This window comes from Coregonus clupeaformis, unplaced genomic scaffold (genome assembly GCF_020615455.1).
Source record: "Coregonus clupeaformis isolate EN_2021a unplaced genomic scaffold, ASM2061545v1 scaf2473, whole genome shotgun sequence".
Lineage (NCBI taxonomy): Eukaryota > Metazoa > Chordata > Actinopteri > Salmoniformes > Salmonidae > Coregonus > Coregonus clupeaformis.
The window spans coordinates 37,523-55,584 of NW_025535927.1; the positions used below are offsets into that span (position 1 = coordinate 37,523).

Genomic DNA, 18,062 nt, shown 5'->3' on the forward strand with positions numbered 1-18,062 from the left:
TGTTTCTCTGTTGTCCTGATCCCATCTCCAAGGTGACCTGAGTTAGGGTTAGGGTTATGATGTTTCTCTGTTGTCCTGATCCCATCTCCAAGGTGACCTGGGTTAGGGTTATGATGTTTCTCTGTTGTCCTGATCCCATCTCCAAGGTGACCTGGGTTAGGGTTAGGGTGTTTCTCTGTTGTCCTGATCCCATCTCCAAGGTGACCTGGGTTAGGGTTAGGGTTATGATGTTTCTCTGTTGTCCTGATCCCATCTCCAAGATGACCTGGGTTAGGGTTAGGGTTATGATGTTTCTCTGTTGTCCTGATCCCATCTCCAAGGTGACCTGGGTTAGGGTTAGGATGTTTCTCTGTTGTCCTGATCCCATCTCCAAGGTGACCTGGGTTAGGGTTAGGGTTATGATGTTTCTCTGTTGTCCTGATCCCATCTCCAAGGTGACCTGAGTAGGGTTAGGGTTATGATGTTTCTCTGTTGTCCTGATCCCATCTCCAAGGTGACCTGGGTTAGGGTTATGATGTTTCTCTGTTGTCCTGATCCCATCTCCAAGGTGACCTGGGTTAGGGTTAGGGTTATGATGTTTCTCTGTTGTCCTGATCCCATCTCCAAGGTGACCTGGGTTAGGGTTAGGGTTATGATGTTTCTCTGTTGTCCTGATCCCATCTCCAAGGTGACCTGGGTTAGGGTTAGGGTTATGATGTTTCTCTGTTGTCCTGATCCCATCTCCAAGGTGACCTGGGTTAGGGTTAGGGTAATGATGTTTCTCTGTTGTCCTGATCCCATCTCCAAGGTGACCTGGGTTAGGGTTAGGGTTAGGATGTTTCTCTGTTGTCCTGATCCCATCTCCAAGGTGACCTGGGTTAGGGTTAGGGTTATGATGTTTCTCTGTTGTCCTGATCCCATCTCCAAGGTGACCTGGGTTAGGGGTTAGGTTATGATGTTTCTCTGTTGTCCTGATCCCATCTCCAAGGTGACCTGGGTTAGGGTTAGGGTTATGATGTTTCTCTGTTGTCCTGATCCCATCTCCAAGGTGACCTGAGTTAGGGTTAGGGTTAGGATGTTTCTCTGTTGTCCTGATCCCATCTCCAAGGTGACCTGGGTTAGGGTTAGAGTTATGATGTTTCTATGTTGTCCTGATCCCATCTCCAAGGTGACCTGGGTTAGGGTTATGATGTTTCTCTGTTGTCCTGATCCCATCTCCAAGGTGACCTGGGATTAGGGTTAGGGTTATGATGTTTCTCTGTTGTCCTGATCCCATCTCCAAGGTGACCTGAGTTAGGGTTAGGGTTATGATGTTTCTCTGTTGTCCTGATCCCATCTCCAAGGTGACCTGGGTTAGGGTTAGGATGTTTCTCTGTTGTCCTGATCCCATCTCCAAGGTGACCTGAGTTAGGGTTAGGGTTATGATGTTTCTCTGTTGTCCTGATCCCATCTCCAAGGTGACCTGGGTTAGGGTTAGGGTTATGATGTTTCTCTGTTGTCCTGATCCCATCTCCAAGGTGACCTGGGTTAGGGTTAGGGTTATGATGTTTCTCTGTTGTCCTGATCCCATCTCCAAGGTGACCTGGGTTAGGGTTAGGGTAATGATGTTTCTCTGTTGTCCTGATCCCATCTCCAAGGTGACCTGGGTTAGGGTTATGATGTTTCTCTGTTGTCCTGATCCCATCTCCAAGGTGACCTGGGTTAGGGTTAGGTTATGATGTTTCTCTGTTGTCCTGATCCCATCTCCAAGGTGACCTGGGTTAGGGTTAGGATGTTTCTCTGTTGTCCTGATCCCATCTCCAAGGTGACCTAAGTTAGGGTTAGGGTTAGGATGTTTCTCTGTTGTCCTGATCCCATCTCCAAGGTGACCTGGGTTAGGGTTAGGGTTATGATGTTTCTCTGTTGTCCTGATCCCATCTCCAAGGTGACCTGGGTTAGGGTTAGGGTTATGATGTTTCTCTGTTGTCCTGATCCCATCTCCAAGGTGACCTGGGTTAGGGTTAGGGTAATGATGTTTCTCTGTTGTCCTGATCCCATCTCCAAGGTGACCTGGGGTTAGGGTTATGATGTTTCTCTGTTGTCCTGATCCCATCTCCAAGGTGACCTGGGTTAGGGTTAGGGTTATGATGTTTCTATGTTGTCCTGATCCCATCTCCAAGGTGAGCTGGGTTAGGGTTAGGATGTTTCTCTGTTGTCCTGATCCCATCTCCAAGGTGACCTGGGTTAGGGTTAGGGTTATGATGTTTCTATGTTGTCCTGATCCCATCTCCAAGGTGACCTGGGTTAGGGTAATGATGTTTCTCTGTTGTCCTGATCCCATCTCCAAGGTGACCTGGGTTAGGGTTAGGGTTATGATGTTTCTCTGTTGTCCTGATCCCATCTCCAAGGTGACCTGGGTTAGGGTTAGGGTGTTTCTCTGTTGTCCTGATCCCATCTCCAAGGTGACCTGGGTTAGGGTTAGGGTAATGATGTTTCTCTGTTGTCCTGATCCCATCTCCAAGGTGACCTGGGTTAGGTTAGGGTTATGATGTTTCTCTGTTGTCCTGATCCCATCTCCAAGGTGACCTGGGTTAGGGTTAGGGTTATGATGTTTCTCTGTTGTCCTGATCCCATCTCCAAGGTGACCTGGGTTAGGGTTAGGGTTATGATGTTTCTATGTTGTCCTGATCCCATCTCCAAGGTGACCTGGGTTAGGGTTAGGATGTTTCTCTGTTGTCCTGATCCCATCTCCAAGGTGACCTGGGTTAGGGTTAGGGTTATGATGTTTCTCTGTTGTCCTGATCCCATCTCCAAGGTGACCTGGGTTAGGGTTAGATGATGTTTCTCTGTTGTCCTGATCCCATCTCCAAGGTGACCTGGGTTAGGGTTAGGGTTATGATGTTTCTCTGTTGTCCTGATCCCATCTCCAAGGTGACCTGAGTTAGGGTTAGGGTGTGTTTCTCTGTTGTCCTGATCCCATCTCCAAGGTGACCTGGGTTAGGGTTAGGGTAATGATGTTTCTCTGTTGTCCTGATCCCATCTCCAAGGTGACCTGGGTTAGGGTTAGGGTTATGATGTTTCTCTGTTGTCCTGATCCCATCTCCAAGGTGACCTGGGTTAGGGTTAGGGTTATGATGTTTCTCTGTTGTCCTGATCCCATCTCCAAGGTGACCTGGGTTAGGGTTAGGGTTATGATGTTTCTCTGTTGTCCTGATCCCATCTCCAAGGTGACCTGGGTTAGGGTTAGGGTTATGATGTTTCTCTGTTGTCCTGATCCCATATCCAAGGTGACCTGGGTTAGGGTTAGGGTTATGATGTTTCTCTGTTGTCCTGATCCCATATCCAAGGTGACCTGGGTTAGGGTTAGGGTTATGATGTTTCTCTGTTGTCCTGATCCCATCTCCAAGGTGACCTGGGTTAGGGTTAGGATGTTTCTCTGTTGTCCTGATCCCATCTCCAAGGTGACCTGGGTTAGGGTTATGATGTTTCTCTGTTGTCCTGATCCCATCTCCAAGGTGACCTGGGTTAGGGTTAGGGTTATGATGTTTCTCTGTTGTCCTGATCCCATCTCCAAGGTGACCTGGGTTAGGGTTAGGATGTTTCTCTGTTGTCATGATCCCATCTCCAAGGTGACCTGGGTTAAGGTTAGGGTTATGATGTTTCTATGTTGTCCTGATCCTGTCTCCAAGGTTACATGGGTGCTTCATGAGATGAGACAGAAGAGGGAGGAGCAGAAGCTGAACCTGGGCCAGCTGACCCACATGATCAACTACCACGAACAGAACCTGCTACAGATGAGGAAGAGCCACGACAACGCCGTGCAGAGCCGCAATGACAGGTGAGTCTGGATGTCTGTTGGTCAGTCTGCACCGTCCACACGACCACCAAACAAGATTCTACATATCAGATAGGGAAGGACGGCTACTGCTAATGACTGACTACAGGCAATGATGCTGAACACTGTGGGCGACTGGGCGGCCACTGATGGTTTTTGACCGATTGTCATCCCTACTTTACAATTTGGTAGCTCTCTCAGGGGTGGGGTCTCTCTCTCTCCCCCTCTCTCTCTTTCCTTCCTTCCTTCCTTCCTTCCTTCCTTCCTCTCTCTCTCTCTCTCTCTCTCTCTCTCTCTCTCTCTCTCTCTCTCTCTCTCTCTCTCTCTCTCTCTCTCTCTCTCTCTCTCTCTCTCTCTCTCTCTCTCTCTCCTTTCTCTCTGTCCCCATCTCTCTCCCCATCTCTTTCTCTCTCCCTCTCTCTCCCTCTCTCTCTCCCCCACACTCTCTCTCTTCCCCACACTCTCCCTCTCTCCCCACTCTCTCTCTCTCACTCTCTATCCCCCTCTCTATACCCCCCCCCTCCCCCCTCCCTCTCTCTCTCGCTTTCTCTTGCTCTCAATTCAATTTCAATTTCAATTTAAGGGCTTTATTGGCATGGGAAACGTATGTTAACATTGCCAAAGCAAGTGAAGTAGATAGTAAACAAAAGTGAAATAAACAATAAATATTAACAGTAAACATTACACTCAGAAGTTCAAAAATAATAAAGACATTTCAAATGTCATATTATGTACACTGCTCAAAAAAATAAAGGGAACACTTAAACAACGCAATGTAACTCCAAGTCAATCACACTTCTGTGAAATCAAACTATCCACTTAGGAAGCAACACTGATTGACAATACAAATTATGGTGGAAAATAAGTATTTGGTCACCTACAAACAAGCAAGGTCTGCCTACGGCGGCCTTTCTCAATAGCAAGGCTATGCTCACTGAGTCTGTACATAGTCAAAGCTTTCCTTAAGTTTGGGTCAGTCACAGTGGTCAGGTATTCTGCCACTGTGTGCTCTCTGTTTAGAGTCAAATAGCATTCTAGTTTGCTCTGTTTTTTTGTTAATTATTTCCAATGTGTCAAGTAATTCTCTTTTTGTTTTCTCATGATTTGGTTGGGTCTAATTGTGTTGTTGTTGTTGTCCTGGGGCTCTGTGGGGTCTGTTTGTGTTTGTGAACAGAGCCCCGGGACCAGCTTGCTTAGGGGACTCTTCTCCAAGTTAATCTCTCTGTAGGTGATGGCTTTGTTATGGAAGGTTTGGGAATCGCTTCCTTTTAAGTGGTTATAGAATTTAACGGCTCTTTTCTGGATTTTGATATCTCTCTCTGGCAGAGGTGTGCAGTTGCTGGAGCGTGAGGAGGAGATGTGTATCTTCTATGAGAAGGTGAATGTTCAGGAGGGCCTGATCAGAAACAGTGACATGGAGACGCAGGCGCTGGAGGAGGAGACGCACTGCCTGCAGATGATCACCAACAAAGAACGAAGACAGACAGCCCTCAGCAGGAAACTGGTGCCCTGCCAGAGGAGTCTGGAGGGAGAGAGCACCATGCTACAGATACAGGTAGACTAGAAGCCTGGGTCATATTCACTAAGGCACACCGTTCCAAAACGCTTTGCAACAGAAAACGAGAAAACAAACCTTTCTTATTGGACAAGTTCAGCTAGTCTCTCCCTGTTCCAGTCAGTTTTCTTCCGTTTAGTGCCTTATGAATACGACCCTGTTGTCAGATAGCACTGGACTGTCAGTCAAAGGACTGGTAGGAATGACAGTATCTGTCGGGAGGAAATGGATAGGAACCTCTGAAAACTGGTTGCTAACTCTGGCCTGACTTGATTTAGAGCAGGTTGTTTCACTACTTTTAACCAGAGCCCTATATGGACAATATTATGTTTATTTCAGAGTTTCCCATGCACTGACTGCTCGTTGATAAGCACAGTATAACCTAATTTGGGACTACACAGACTCTTTAAAGCTGTCAGGACTCATAGAAAAACCCCTACTAAGGAGACATGTATCTAAAGTGCCTTGCTGTGCCTCCTAGTCTTTAGCTAAACATAACACACAGAAAGGCATGTAAAATGGAGGTCATGTTGTAAATATTGATGCCTGATGAGTCACTGCAGTCACTCCTCACCTTTATAGTTTTTATAGTCCTGTCAGTTCCGAGGAATGTTCTCAGAGACTTGGGATGCATCCCAAATGGCACCCTATTCCCTATGTAGTGCCCAGGGCCCTGGTTAAAAGTAGTGCACTACATAGGGAATAGGGTGGCATTTGAGATGCAGTCATATAAACTCTTCCACAGGAATTTGCCCTGTCCATTTGTGCAGTGATATGTCTAAACATTGTTTTTTTATATAAAATAATAATTACTTCCACATTAAAAGTGTTTGATGTAAACATTCAACCAACCGACACTTTTGACCTTGACTGTTACTGTCGTACGGCACCATGGCTGCACTCTCCAACAGCTTTGACTGCAGAGTACTGTAGCCTAATGGGTAGCTGACTATATGCCTCCTCAGATAGCTTCTCCATGACACCATTAGCTAATAGGGACCTGACAAGGACACCCTGGAGAAAAGCCACTTAAAGAGATTCTCTTTTGTATACTTTTTAGCCAGCAGTTCTGAAAGTAGCACTCATGAGCCAAAAGTTGTCCCCAAAAACTGCGTACTACGTCACATATGTGCAGATATGTGCACCACGTCATTGCTCTCTCTCTCGCTCTGTTGTGTGTGTATGTCACTCAAATGGCGCAGGGCTGAAGCTCATTGGCTGAAACTCGAATTGCTAAGGGTCTGGCCCACATGGGGGAAAATGTAGGGAAAATGGGGCAGCACAGCTTCCAGAAAACAGTCGCTTTCGTGGCTAATTAAGACAGTAATCTGCTCATAGATTATGCATGTATGAACTACACATTGACACATCCGGCCCAAAGCAGGTGGTTTAAAAAAGACTTACTAGTCACCAAAGTTCCGGAGCATGTCTTTAATGGATTCAATAGCAGCAGTGGTGGCTAGTGGCTCTCTAAATCAGAGGATGGGCTGAATGGAATGAAGGGAATGGTATCAAACCCATCAAACACATGGTTTCCTTGTGTTTAATACCATTCCATTCACTCCATTCCTCCCTTCACCATCCTCCTGTGATGTTCAGTGCTCAAAGGGTTAGAGCAGTGGTGTTAAAACTTTTTCAGTGGGATCCCATTTCTTCCGCCAGAATTTCTCGCGACCCCATCCCAGCCCAAATCTAATGACACAACCTTAAAATCTGTACATTTAGATTTTTACATCAACAAATAACATTCAATTCATTGCATTTTCATCTCTTATCAAAATGAAAAGAAACCAATAAATACATTTACTCAATATATTATATTTTTCAAAAACGTATAACAATCATCTGTACTCTTTTTGGGGCGACCCCATTGGGGCGACCCCACTGCAGTTCCCCCATGACCCCACTGCAGTTCCCCCATGACCCCACTGCAGTTCCCCCATGACCCCACTGCAGTTCCCCCATGACCCCACTGCAGTTCCCCCATGACCCCACTGCAGTTCCCCCATGACCCCACTGCAGTTCCCCCATGACCCCACTAGGGGTTGCAACCCCGACTTTGAATACCACTGGGTTAGAGGGGAGGCTCATTAGCTACAGTACCAATGTAACCGATCATATAACCAAAACACTGTCACAAAGGCTATAGGTCTGAGAGAGACAACCTCATCAGACGGGTGGTATTTGAACTTTCATTTCCTGACGTCACCCATTGATCTTAGTTAGTTAGCTTTTTACATTTACGTCATTTAGCAGACGCTCTTATCCAGAGCGACTTACAGTTAGTGAGTGCATACATTTTCATACTGGCCCCCCGTGGGAAACGAATCCACAACCCTGACGTTGCAAGCGCCATGCTCTACCAACTGAGCTACAGGGGACTACACTAACTAAGGGTGAATTCATTCATAACTGTTCTAGGAATCCATGCCTCGGTTGTTCCTCGGTTCCTAGGGGACCTTTGTCGTTCCATCCCTGGCACTTTTATAGAGACATTCTTCTCTCTGTCTACCAGCCAGACAGGCCAGGGTTGAGGCCTGGGTTGGAGCCGGGGCTGGGGCCAGGGTTGAGGCCTGGGTTGGAGCCGGGGCTGGGGCCAGGGTTGAGGCATGGGTTGGAGCTGGGGCTGGGGCCAGGGTTGAGGCCTGGGTTGGAGCCGGGGCTGGGGCCAGGGTTGAGGCATGGGTTGGAACCGGAGCTGGGGCCAGGGTTGAGGCCTGGGTTGGAGCCGGGGCTGGGGCCAGGGTTGAGGCCTGGGTTGGAGCCGGGGCTGGGGCCAGGGTTGAGGCCTGGGTTGGAGCCGGGGCTGGGGCCATGGTTGAGGCTTGGGCTGGAGCTGGGGCTGGGGCCAGGGTTGAGGCCTGGGTTGGAGCCGGGGATGGGGCCAGGGTTGAGGCCTGGGTTGGGGTGTCATTGGCCCACTGCTCTTTACTAGAATCCGTCCATAATGACCAACAGGCAGTGGATGTCCCCTGATGGCCCCAATGTCTCTGTCTGGATTCTGGAACCAGGCCCCAATAACTAAGGGGCAATGGCTTCTTATGGTCCCAAGTCTCATAGAGCCATCTGTGTCCACAGGAGAGTATGGGTCGAATTGGGACAGACTCCGCAACTCTCCAATCCCTGCTCAGCTGCTTTCTGACAGTGGGAAATTCTACCATAGTTTTGTTCTATTCCGTTACCTTCCATCCATCCATCAGTCAAGCCATCCATCCATCCATCCATCCATCCATCCATCCATCCATCCATCAGTCAAGCCATCCATCCATCCATCCATCCATCCATCCATCCATCCATCAGTCAAGCCATCCATCCATCCATCCATCAGTCAAGCCATCCATCCATCCATCCACCCCTCTGTCCCCTCTGTTCCTCATCTGTGCTGTTGGCTATGTGATTTAGACAGTCAGGGGGAGACTATGTGATTTAGACAGTCAGGGGGAGACTATGTGATTTAGACAGTCAGGGGGAGACTATGTGATTTAGACAGTCAGGGGAGACTATGTGATTTAGACAGTCAGGGGGAGACTATGCGATTTAGACAGTCAGGGGGAGACTATGTGATTTAGACAGTCAGGGGGAGACTATGTGATTTAGACAGTCAGGGGGAGACTATGTGATTTAGACAGTCAGGGGGAGACTATGTGATTTAGACAGTCAGGGGAGACTATGCAGTTTAGACAGTCAGGGGGAGACTATGTGATTTAGACAGTCAGGGGGAGACTATGTGATTTAGACAGTCAGGGGGAGACTATGTGATTTAGACAGTCAGGGGGAGACTATGTGATTTAGACAGTCAGGGGGAGACTATGTGATTTAGACAGTCAGGGGAGACTATGTGATTTAGACAGTCAGGGGGAGACTATGTGATTTAGACAGTCAGGGGGAGACTATGTGATTTAGACAGTCAGGGGGAGACTATGTGATTTAGACAGTCAGGGGGAGACAATGTGATTTAGACAGTCAGGGGAGACTATGTGATTTAGACAGTCAGGGGGAGACAATGTGATTTAGACAGTCAGGGGGAGACAATGTGATTTAGACAGTCGGGGGAGACTGTGTGATTTAGACAGTCAGGGGGAGACTATGTGATTTAGACAGTCAGTGGGAGACTATGTGATTTAGACAGTCAGGGGAGACTATGTGATTTAGACAGTCAGGGGGAGACTATGTGATTTAGACAGTCAGGGGGAGACTATGTGATTTAGACAGTCAGGGGGAGACTATGTGATTTAGACAGTCAGGGGGAGACTATGTGATTTAGACAGTCAGGGAGACTATGTGATTTAGACAGTCAGGGGGAGACTATGTGATTTAGACAGTCAGGGGAGACTATGTGATTTAGACAGTCAGGGGGAGACTATGTGATTTAGACAGTCAGGGGGAGACAATGTGATTTAGACAGTCAGGGGAGACTATGTGATTTAGACAGTCAGGGGGAGACTATGTGATTTAGACAGTCAGGGGGAGACTGTGATTTAGACAGTCAGGGGGAGACTGTGATTTAGACAGTCAGGGGAGACTATGTGATTTAGACAGTCAGGGGGAGACTATGTGATTTAGACAGTCAGGGGAGACTATGTGATTTAGACAGTCAGGGGGAGACTGTGATTTAGACAGTCAGGGGAGACTATGTGATTTAGACAGTCAGGGGGAGACTGTGATTTAGACAGTCAGGGGAGACTATGTGATTTAGACAGTCAGGGGGAGACTATGTGATTTAGACAGTCAGGGGAGACTATGTGATTTAGACAGTCAGGGGAGACAATGTGATTTAGACAGTCAGGGGGAGACTATGTGATTTAGACAGTCAGGGGGAGACTATGTGATTTAGACAGTCAGGGGGAGACTATGTGATTTAGACAGTCAGGGGAGACAATGTGATTTAGACAGTCAGGGGAAGACTATGTGATTTAGACAGTCAGGGGAGACTATGTGATTTAGACAGTCAGGGGGAGACTATGTGATTTAGACAGTCAGGGGAGACTATGTGATTTAGACAGTCAGGGGGAGACTATGTGATTTAGACAGTCAGGGGGAGACTATGTGATTTAGACAGTCAGGGGGAGACAATGTGATTTAGACAGTCAGGGGAGACTATGTGATTTAGACAGTCAGGGGGAGACTCTGTGATTTAGACAGTCAGGGGAGACTATGTGATTTAGACAGTCAGGGGGAGACTATGTGATTTAGACAGTCAGGGGGAGACAATGTGATTTAGACAGTCAGGGGAGACTATGTGATTTAGACAGTCAGGGGGAGACTATGTGATTTAGACAGTCAGGGGGAGACTATGTGATTTAGACAGTCATGGGGAGACAATGTGATTTAGACAGTCAGGGGAGACTATGTGATTTAGACAGTCAGGGGGAGACTCTGTGATTTAGACAGTCAGGGGAGACTATGTGATTTAGACAGTCAGGGGGAGACTATGTGATTTAGACAGTCAGGGGGAGACTATGTGATTTAGACAGTCAGGGGGAGACTATGTGATTTAGACAGTCAGGGGAGACTATGTGATTTAGACAGTCAGGGGAGACTATGTGATTTAGACAGTCAGGGGGAGACTATGTGATTTAGAGAGTCAGGGGGAGACTATGTGATTTAGACAGTCAGGGGAGACTATGTGATTTAAACAGTCAGGGGAGACTATGTGATTTAGACAGTCAGGGGGAGACTATGTGATTTAGACAGTCAGGGGAGACTATGTGATTTAGACAGTCAGGGGGAGACTATGTGATTTAGACAGTCAGGGGGAACAATGTGATTTAGACAGTCAGTGGGAGACAATGTGATTTAGACAGTCAGGGGGAGACTATGTGATTTAGACAGTCAGGGGAGACTATGTGATTTAGACAGTCAGGGGGAGACTATGTGATTTAGACAGTCAGGGGAGACTATGTGATTTAGACAGTCAGGGGGAGACTATGTGATTTAGACAGTCAGGGGAGACTATGTGATTTAGACAGTCAGTGGGAGACTATGTGATTTAGACAGTCAGGGGGAGACTATGCGATTTAGACAGTCAGGGGGAGACTGTGATTTAGACAGTCAGGGGAGACTATGTGATTTAGACAGTCAGGGGAGACTATGTGATTTAGACAGTCAGGGGAGACTATGTGATTTAGACAGTCAGGGGGAGACTATGTGATTTAGACAGTCAGGGGGAGACTATGTGATTTAGACAGTCAGGGGGAGACAATGTGATTTAGACAGTCAGGGGAGACTATGTGATTTAGACAGTCAGGGGAGACAATGTGATTTAGACAGTCAGGGGGAGACTATGTGATTTAGACAGTCAGGGGAGACTATGTGATTTAGACAGTCAGGGGGAGACTATGTGATTTAGACAGTCAGGGGGAGACTATGTGATTTAGACAGTCAGGGGAGACTATGTGATTTAGACAGTCAGGGGGAGACTATGTGATTTAGACAGTCAGGGGAGACTATGTGATTTAGACAGTCAGGGGGAGACTATGTGATTTAGACAGTCAGGGGAGACTATGTGATTTAGACAGTCAGGGGAGACTATGTGATTTAGACAGTCAGGGGGAGACTATGTGATTTAGACAGTCAGGGGGAGACAATGTGATTTAGACAGTCAGGGGAGACTATGTGATTTAGACAATCAGGGGGAGACAATGTGATTTAGACAGTCAGGGGGAGACAATGTGATTTAGACAGTCAGGGGAGACTATGTGATTTAGACAGTCAGGGGAGACTATGTGATTTAGACAGTCAGGGGAGACTATGTGATTTAGACAGTCAGGGGGAGACTATGTGATTTAGACAGTCAGGGGAGACTATGTGATTTAGACAGTCAGGGGGAGACTATGTGATTTAGACAGTCAGGGGGAGACAATGTGATTTAGACAGTCAGGGGAGACTATGTGATTTAGATAGTCAGGGGAGACTATGTGATTTAGACAGTCAGGGGAGACTATGTGATTTAGACAGTCAGGGGAGACTATGTGATTTAGACAGTCAGGGGGAGACTATGTGATTTAGACAGTCAGGGGAGACAATGTGATTTAGACAGTCAGGGGAGACTGTGTGATTTAGACAGTCAGGGGGAGACTATGTGATTTAGACAGTCAGTGGGAGACTATGTGATTTAGACAGTCAGGGGAGACTATGTGATTTAGACAGTCAGGGGGAGACAATGTGATTTAGACAGTCAGGGGAGACTATGTGATTTAGACAGTCAGGGGGAGACTGTGATTTAGACAGTCAGGGGAGACTATGTGATTTAGACAGTCAGGGGTGACTATGTGATTTAGACAGTCAGGGGGAGACTATGTGATTTAGACAGTCAGGGGAGACTATGTGATTTAGACAGTCAGGGGGAGACTATGTGATTTAGACAGTCAGGGGGAGACTATGTGATTTAGACAGTCAGGGGAGACTATGTGATTTAGACAGTCAGGGGGAGACTGTGATTTAGACAGTCAGGGGAGACTATGTGATTTAGACAGTCAGGGGGAGACTGTGATTTAGACAGTCAGGGGAGACTATGTGATTTAGACAGTCAGGGGGAGACTATGTGATTTAGACAGTCAGGGGTGACTATGTGATTTAGACAGTCAGGGGGATTGTAGTATTGGCAGAGAGTAAACAGCTCTCACGATCCACCATGATGTGATCACATTAAACAACAATGTGTTACTGTGAAACAGATGTCTCATCTCTTATTCTCAGGCTGTTTACACTTCAGAGGGGAATGTATCTGTTGTTAGATCACACAGCATAAAATATTAAAGTTTGTATGTGAAATTCAATATACACTCTGGCTAGCTTTCCTTGACCCAAGCCAGAAGCAACCAAATAAACAATTCAACTTCAGTGCAATTAATGATCAATTGTGGCGGCAATTAGTGATACTGATGGTCTTGCTATGAGTTATTAGGCATACAGTATAGAGCTGCCCTGGTTTATCAGTGCTCTGAGGGAGTGGGAGTTTTACTGTAGAGAGCTGCCCTGGTTTATCAGTGCTCTGAGGGCGTGGGGGTTTTACAGTACAGAGCTGCCCTGGTTTATCAGTGCTCTGAGAGCGTGGGGGTTTTACAGTACAGAGATGCCCTGGTTAATCAGTGCTCTGAGGGCTTGGGGGTTTTACAGTACAGAGCTGCCCTGGTTTATCGGTGCTTTGAGAATGTGGGAGTTTTACAGTTCAGAGCTGCCCTGGTTTATCAGTGCTCTGAGGGCGTGGGGGTTTTACAGTACAGAGCTGCCCTGGTTTATCAGTGCTCTGAGAGCGTGGGAGTTTTACAGTACAGAGCTGCCCTGGTTTATCGGTGCTTTGAGAATGTGGGAGTTTTACAGTTCAGAGCTTCCCTGGTTTATCAGTGCTCTGAGGGCGTGGGAGTTTTAATGTCAGGATACTGTATTGTCTGGCACACTTCATTTGGAGCCAGAGCACAGAGTCATGGCCTGCGTTCCAGTGGCATCATATTCTATATAATGCAATACTTTTGGCAAGAGCCCAGTGGGGCGTTTGGGACTAATCCATATTGTTTATGTGGGTTTTAGTGACACATCTGTGTCCAACCTGCCTGTGTGTCATTAGCTTGGGAATCACAGAGGGAGTGACAGTTAGCCAACCAGTCAGTCAGTCAGGCAGTGAGACAGTTAGCCAACCAGCCAGTCAGTCAGTCAGGCATTGAGACAGTTAGCCAACCAGTCAGTCAGTCAGGCAGTGAGACAGTTAGCCAACCAGACAGTCAGGCAGGCAGTGAGACAGTTAGCCAACCAGACAGTTAGTCAGGCAGTGACAGTTAGCCAACCAGACAGTCAGTCAGTCAGTCAGTCAGTGAGACAGTTAGCCAACCAGACAGTTAGTCAGTCAAGCAGTGAGACAGTTAGCCAACCAGACAGTCAGTCAGGCAGTGAGACAGTTAGCCAACCAGACAGTCAGTCAGGCAGTGAGACAGTTAGCCAACCAGTCAGTCAGTCAGGCAGTGAGACAGTTAGCCAACCAGACAGTCAGTCAGGCAGTGAGACAGTTAGCCAACCAGACAGTCAGTCAGGCAGTGAGACAGTTAGCCAACCAGTCAGTCAGTCAGGCAGTGAGACAGTTAGCCAACCAGTCAGTCAGTCAGTCAGGCATTGAGGCAGTTGGCCAACCAGTCAGTCAGTCAGTCAGGCAGTGAGACAGTTAGCCAACCAGACAGTCAGTCAGGCAGTGAGACAGTTAGCCAACCAGACAGTTAGTCAGGCAGTGATAGTTAGCCAACCAGACAGTTAGTCAGGCAGTGAGACAGTTAGCCAACCAGTCAGTCAGTCAGGCAGTGAGACAGTTAGCCAACCAGCCAGTCAGTCAGTCAGGCATTGAGACAGTTGGCCAACCAGTCAGTCAGTCAGGCAGTGCGACAGTTAGCCAACCAGACAGTCAGTCAGGCAGTGAGACAGTTAGCCAACCAGACAGTTAGTCAGGCAGTGACAGTTAGCCAACCAGACAGTTAGTCAGTCAGGCAGTGAGACAGTTAGCCAACCAGACAGTCAGTCAGGCAGTGAGACAGTTAGCCAACCAGACAGTCAGTCAGGCAGTGAGACAGTTAGCCAACCAGACAGTCAGTCAGGCAGTGAGACAGTTAGCCAACCAAACAGTCAGTCAGTCAGGCAGTGAGACAGTTAGCCAACCAGACAGTCAGTCAGGCACGGATACAGTTAGCAAACCAGACAGTCAGTCAGTCAGGCAGTCAGGCAGTGAGACAGTTAGCCAACCAGACAGTCAGTCAGGCAGTGACACAGTTAGCCAACCAGTCAGTCAGTCAGACAGTGATACAGTTAGCCAACCAGACAGTCAGTCAGGCAGTGAGACAGTTAGCCAACCAGACAGTCAGTCAGGCAGTGAGACAGTTAGCCAACCAGACAGTCAGTCAGGCAGTGAGACAGTTAGCCAACCAGTCAGTCAGTCAGGCAGTGAGACAGTTAGCCAACCAGTCAGTCAGTCAGTCAGGCATTGAGGCAGTTGGCCAACCAGTCAGTCAGTCAGTCAGGCAGTGAGACAGTTAGCCAACCAGACAGTCAGTCAGGCAGTGAGACAGTTAGCCAACCAGACAGTCAGTCAGGCATTGAGACAGTTGGCCAACCAGTCAGTCAGTCAGGCAGTGCGACAGTTAGCCAACCAGACAGTCAGTCAGGCAGTGAGACAGTTAGCCAACCAGACAGTTAGTCAGGCAGTGACAGTTAGCCAACCAGACAGTTAGTCAGTCAGGCAGTGAGACAGTTAGCCAACCAGACAGTCAGTCAGGCAGTGAGACAGTTAGCCAACCAGACAGTCAGTCAGGCAGTGAGACAGTTAGCCAACCAGACAGTCAGTCAGGCAGTGAGACAGTTAGCCAACCAAACAGTCAGTCAGTCAGGCAGTGAGACAGTTAGCCAACCAGACAGTCAGTCAGGCACGGATACAGTTAGCAAACCAGACAGTCAGTCAGTCAGGCAGTCAGGCAGTGAGACAGTTAGCCAACCAGACAGTCAGTCAGGCAGTGACACAGTTAGCCAACCAGTCAGTCAGTCAGACAGTGATACAGTTAGCCAACCAGACAGTCAGTCAGGCAGTGAGACAGTTAGCCAACCAGACAGTCAGTCAGGCAGTGAGACAGTTAGCCAACCAGACAGTCAGTCAGGCAGTGAGACAGTTAGCCAACCAGTCAGTCAGTCAGGCAGTGAGACAGTTAGCCAACCAGTCAGTCAGTCAGTCAGGCATTGAGGCAGTTGGCCAACCAGTCAGTCAGTCAGTCAGGCAGTGAGACAGTTAGCCAACCAGACAGTCAGTCAGGCAGTGAGACAGTTAGCCAACCAGACAGTTAGTCAGGCAGTGATAGTTAGCCAACCAGACAGTTAGTCAGGCAGTGAGACAGTTAGCCAACCAGTCAGTCAGTCAGGCAGTGAGACAGTTAGCCAACCAGCCAGTCAGTCAGTCAGGCATTGAGACAGTTGGCCAACCAGTCAGTCAGTCAGGCAGTGCGACAGTTAGCCAACCAGACAGTCAGTCAGGCAGTGAGACAGTTAGCCAACCAGACAGTTAGTCAGGCAGTGACAGTTAGCCAACCAGACAGTTAGTCAGTCAGGCAGTGAGACAGTTAGCCAACCAGACAGTCAGTCAGGCAGTGAGACAGTTAGCCAACCAGACAGTCAGTCAGGCAGTGAGACAGTTAGCCAACCAGACAGTCAGTCAGGCAGTGAGACAGTTAGCCAACCAAACAGTCAGTCAGTCAGGCAGTGAGACAGTTAGCCAACCAGACAGTCAGTCAGGCACGGATACAGTTAGCAAACCAGACAGTCAGTCAGTCAGGCAGTCAGGCAGTGAGACAGTTAGCCAACCAGACAGTCAGTCAGGCAGTGACACAGTTAGCCAACCAGCCAGTCAGTCAGACAGTGATACAGTTAGCCAACCAGACAGTCAGTCAAGCACTGAGACAGTTAGCCAACCAGACAGTCAGTCAGACAGTGATACAGTTAGCCAACCAGATGGTCAGGCAGTGAGCCAGTTAGCCAACCAGACAGTCAGTCAGTCAGGCAGTGAGACAGTTAGCCAACGAGACAGTCAGTCAGACAGTGAGACAGCTGGCCAGACAGTCAGTCAGTCAGTCAGACAGTGAGACAGTTAGCCAGACAGTCAGTCAGTCAGTCAGGCAGTGAGACAGTTAGCCAACCAGACAGTCAGTCAGTCAGACAGTGAGACAGTTAGCCAACCAGACAGTCAGTCAGTCAGACAGTGAGACAGTTAGCCAACCAGACAGTCAGCCAGTCAGGCACTAAGACAGTTAGCAAACCAGACAGTCAGTCAGACAGTGAGACAGTTAGCCAACCAGACAGACAGTCAGTCAGTCAGCCAGTCAGGCAGTGATACAGTTAGCCAACCATACAGACAGTCAGTCAGCCAGTCAGCCAGTCAGGCAGTGTGACAGTTAGCCAACCAGACAGTCAGTCAGGGAGTGAGACAGTTAGCCAACCAAACAGTCAGTCAGTCAGGCAGTGAGACAGTTAGCCAACCAGACAGTCAGTCAGGCACGGATACTGTTAGCAAACCAGACAGTCAGTCAGTCAGGCAGTCAGGCAGTGAGACAGTTAGCCAACCAGACAGTCAGTCAGGCAGTGAGACAGTTAGCCAACCAGACAGTCAGTCAGGCACGGATACAGTTAGCAAACCAGACAGTCAGTCAGTCAGGCAGTCAGGCAGTGAGACAGTTAGCCAACCAGACAGTCAGTCAGGCAGTGACACAGTTAGCCAACCAGTCAGTCAGTCAGGCAGTGAGACAGTTAGCCAACCAGACAGTCAGTCAGGCAGTGAGACAGTTAGCCAACCAGACAGTTAGTCAGTCAAGCAGTGAGACAGTTAGCCAACCAGACAGTCAGTCAGTCAGTGAGACAGTTAGCCAACCAGACAGTTAGTCAGTCAAGCAGTGAGACAGTTAGCCAACCAGACAGTCAGTCAGGCAGTGAGACAGTTATTCAACCAGACAGTCAGTCAGGCAGTGAGACAGTTAGCCAACCAGTCAGCCAGTCAGGCAGTGAGACAGTTAGCCAACCAGACAGTCAGTCAGGCAGTGAGACAATTAGCCAACCAGACAGTCAGTCAGGCAGTGAGACAGTTAGCCAACCAGACAGTCAGTCAGGCAGTGAGACAGTTAGCCAACCAGACAGTCAGTCAGGCAGTGAGACAGTTAGCCAACCAGACAGTCAGTCAGGCAGTGAGACAGTTAGCCAACC

At 48.2% G+C, this 18,062-nt stretch overlaps 1 protein-coding gene across 1 annotated transcript in view; it reads left to right on the forward strand.

Moving 5' to 3' along the window:
* The window catches only part of LOC121543342 (coiled-coil domain-containing protein 146), a gene marked incomplete at its 5' end in the record, with an annotated part of 65,479 nt that overhangs the window by 36,769 nt on the left and 10,648 nt on the right, over nt 1-18,062 (forward strand). The window contains 2 exons of the mRNA XM_045219556.1: nt 3,648-3,796; nt 5,120-5,348. Coding sequence (XP_045075491.1) covers nt 3,648-3,796; nt 5,120-5,348 — 378 coding nt within the window. The remainder of the gene's footprint in view (nt 1-3,647; nt 3,797-5,119; nt 5,349-18,062) is intronic.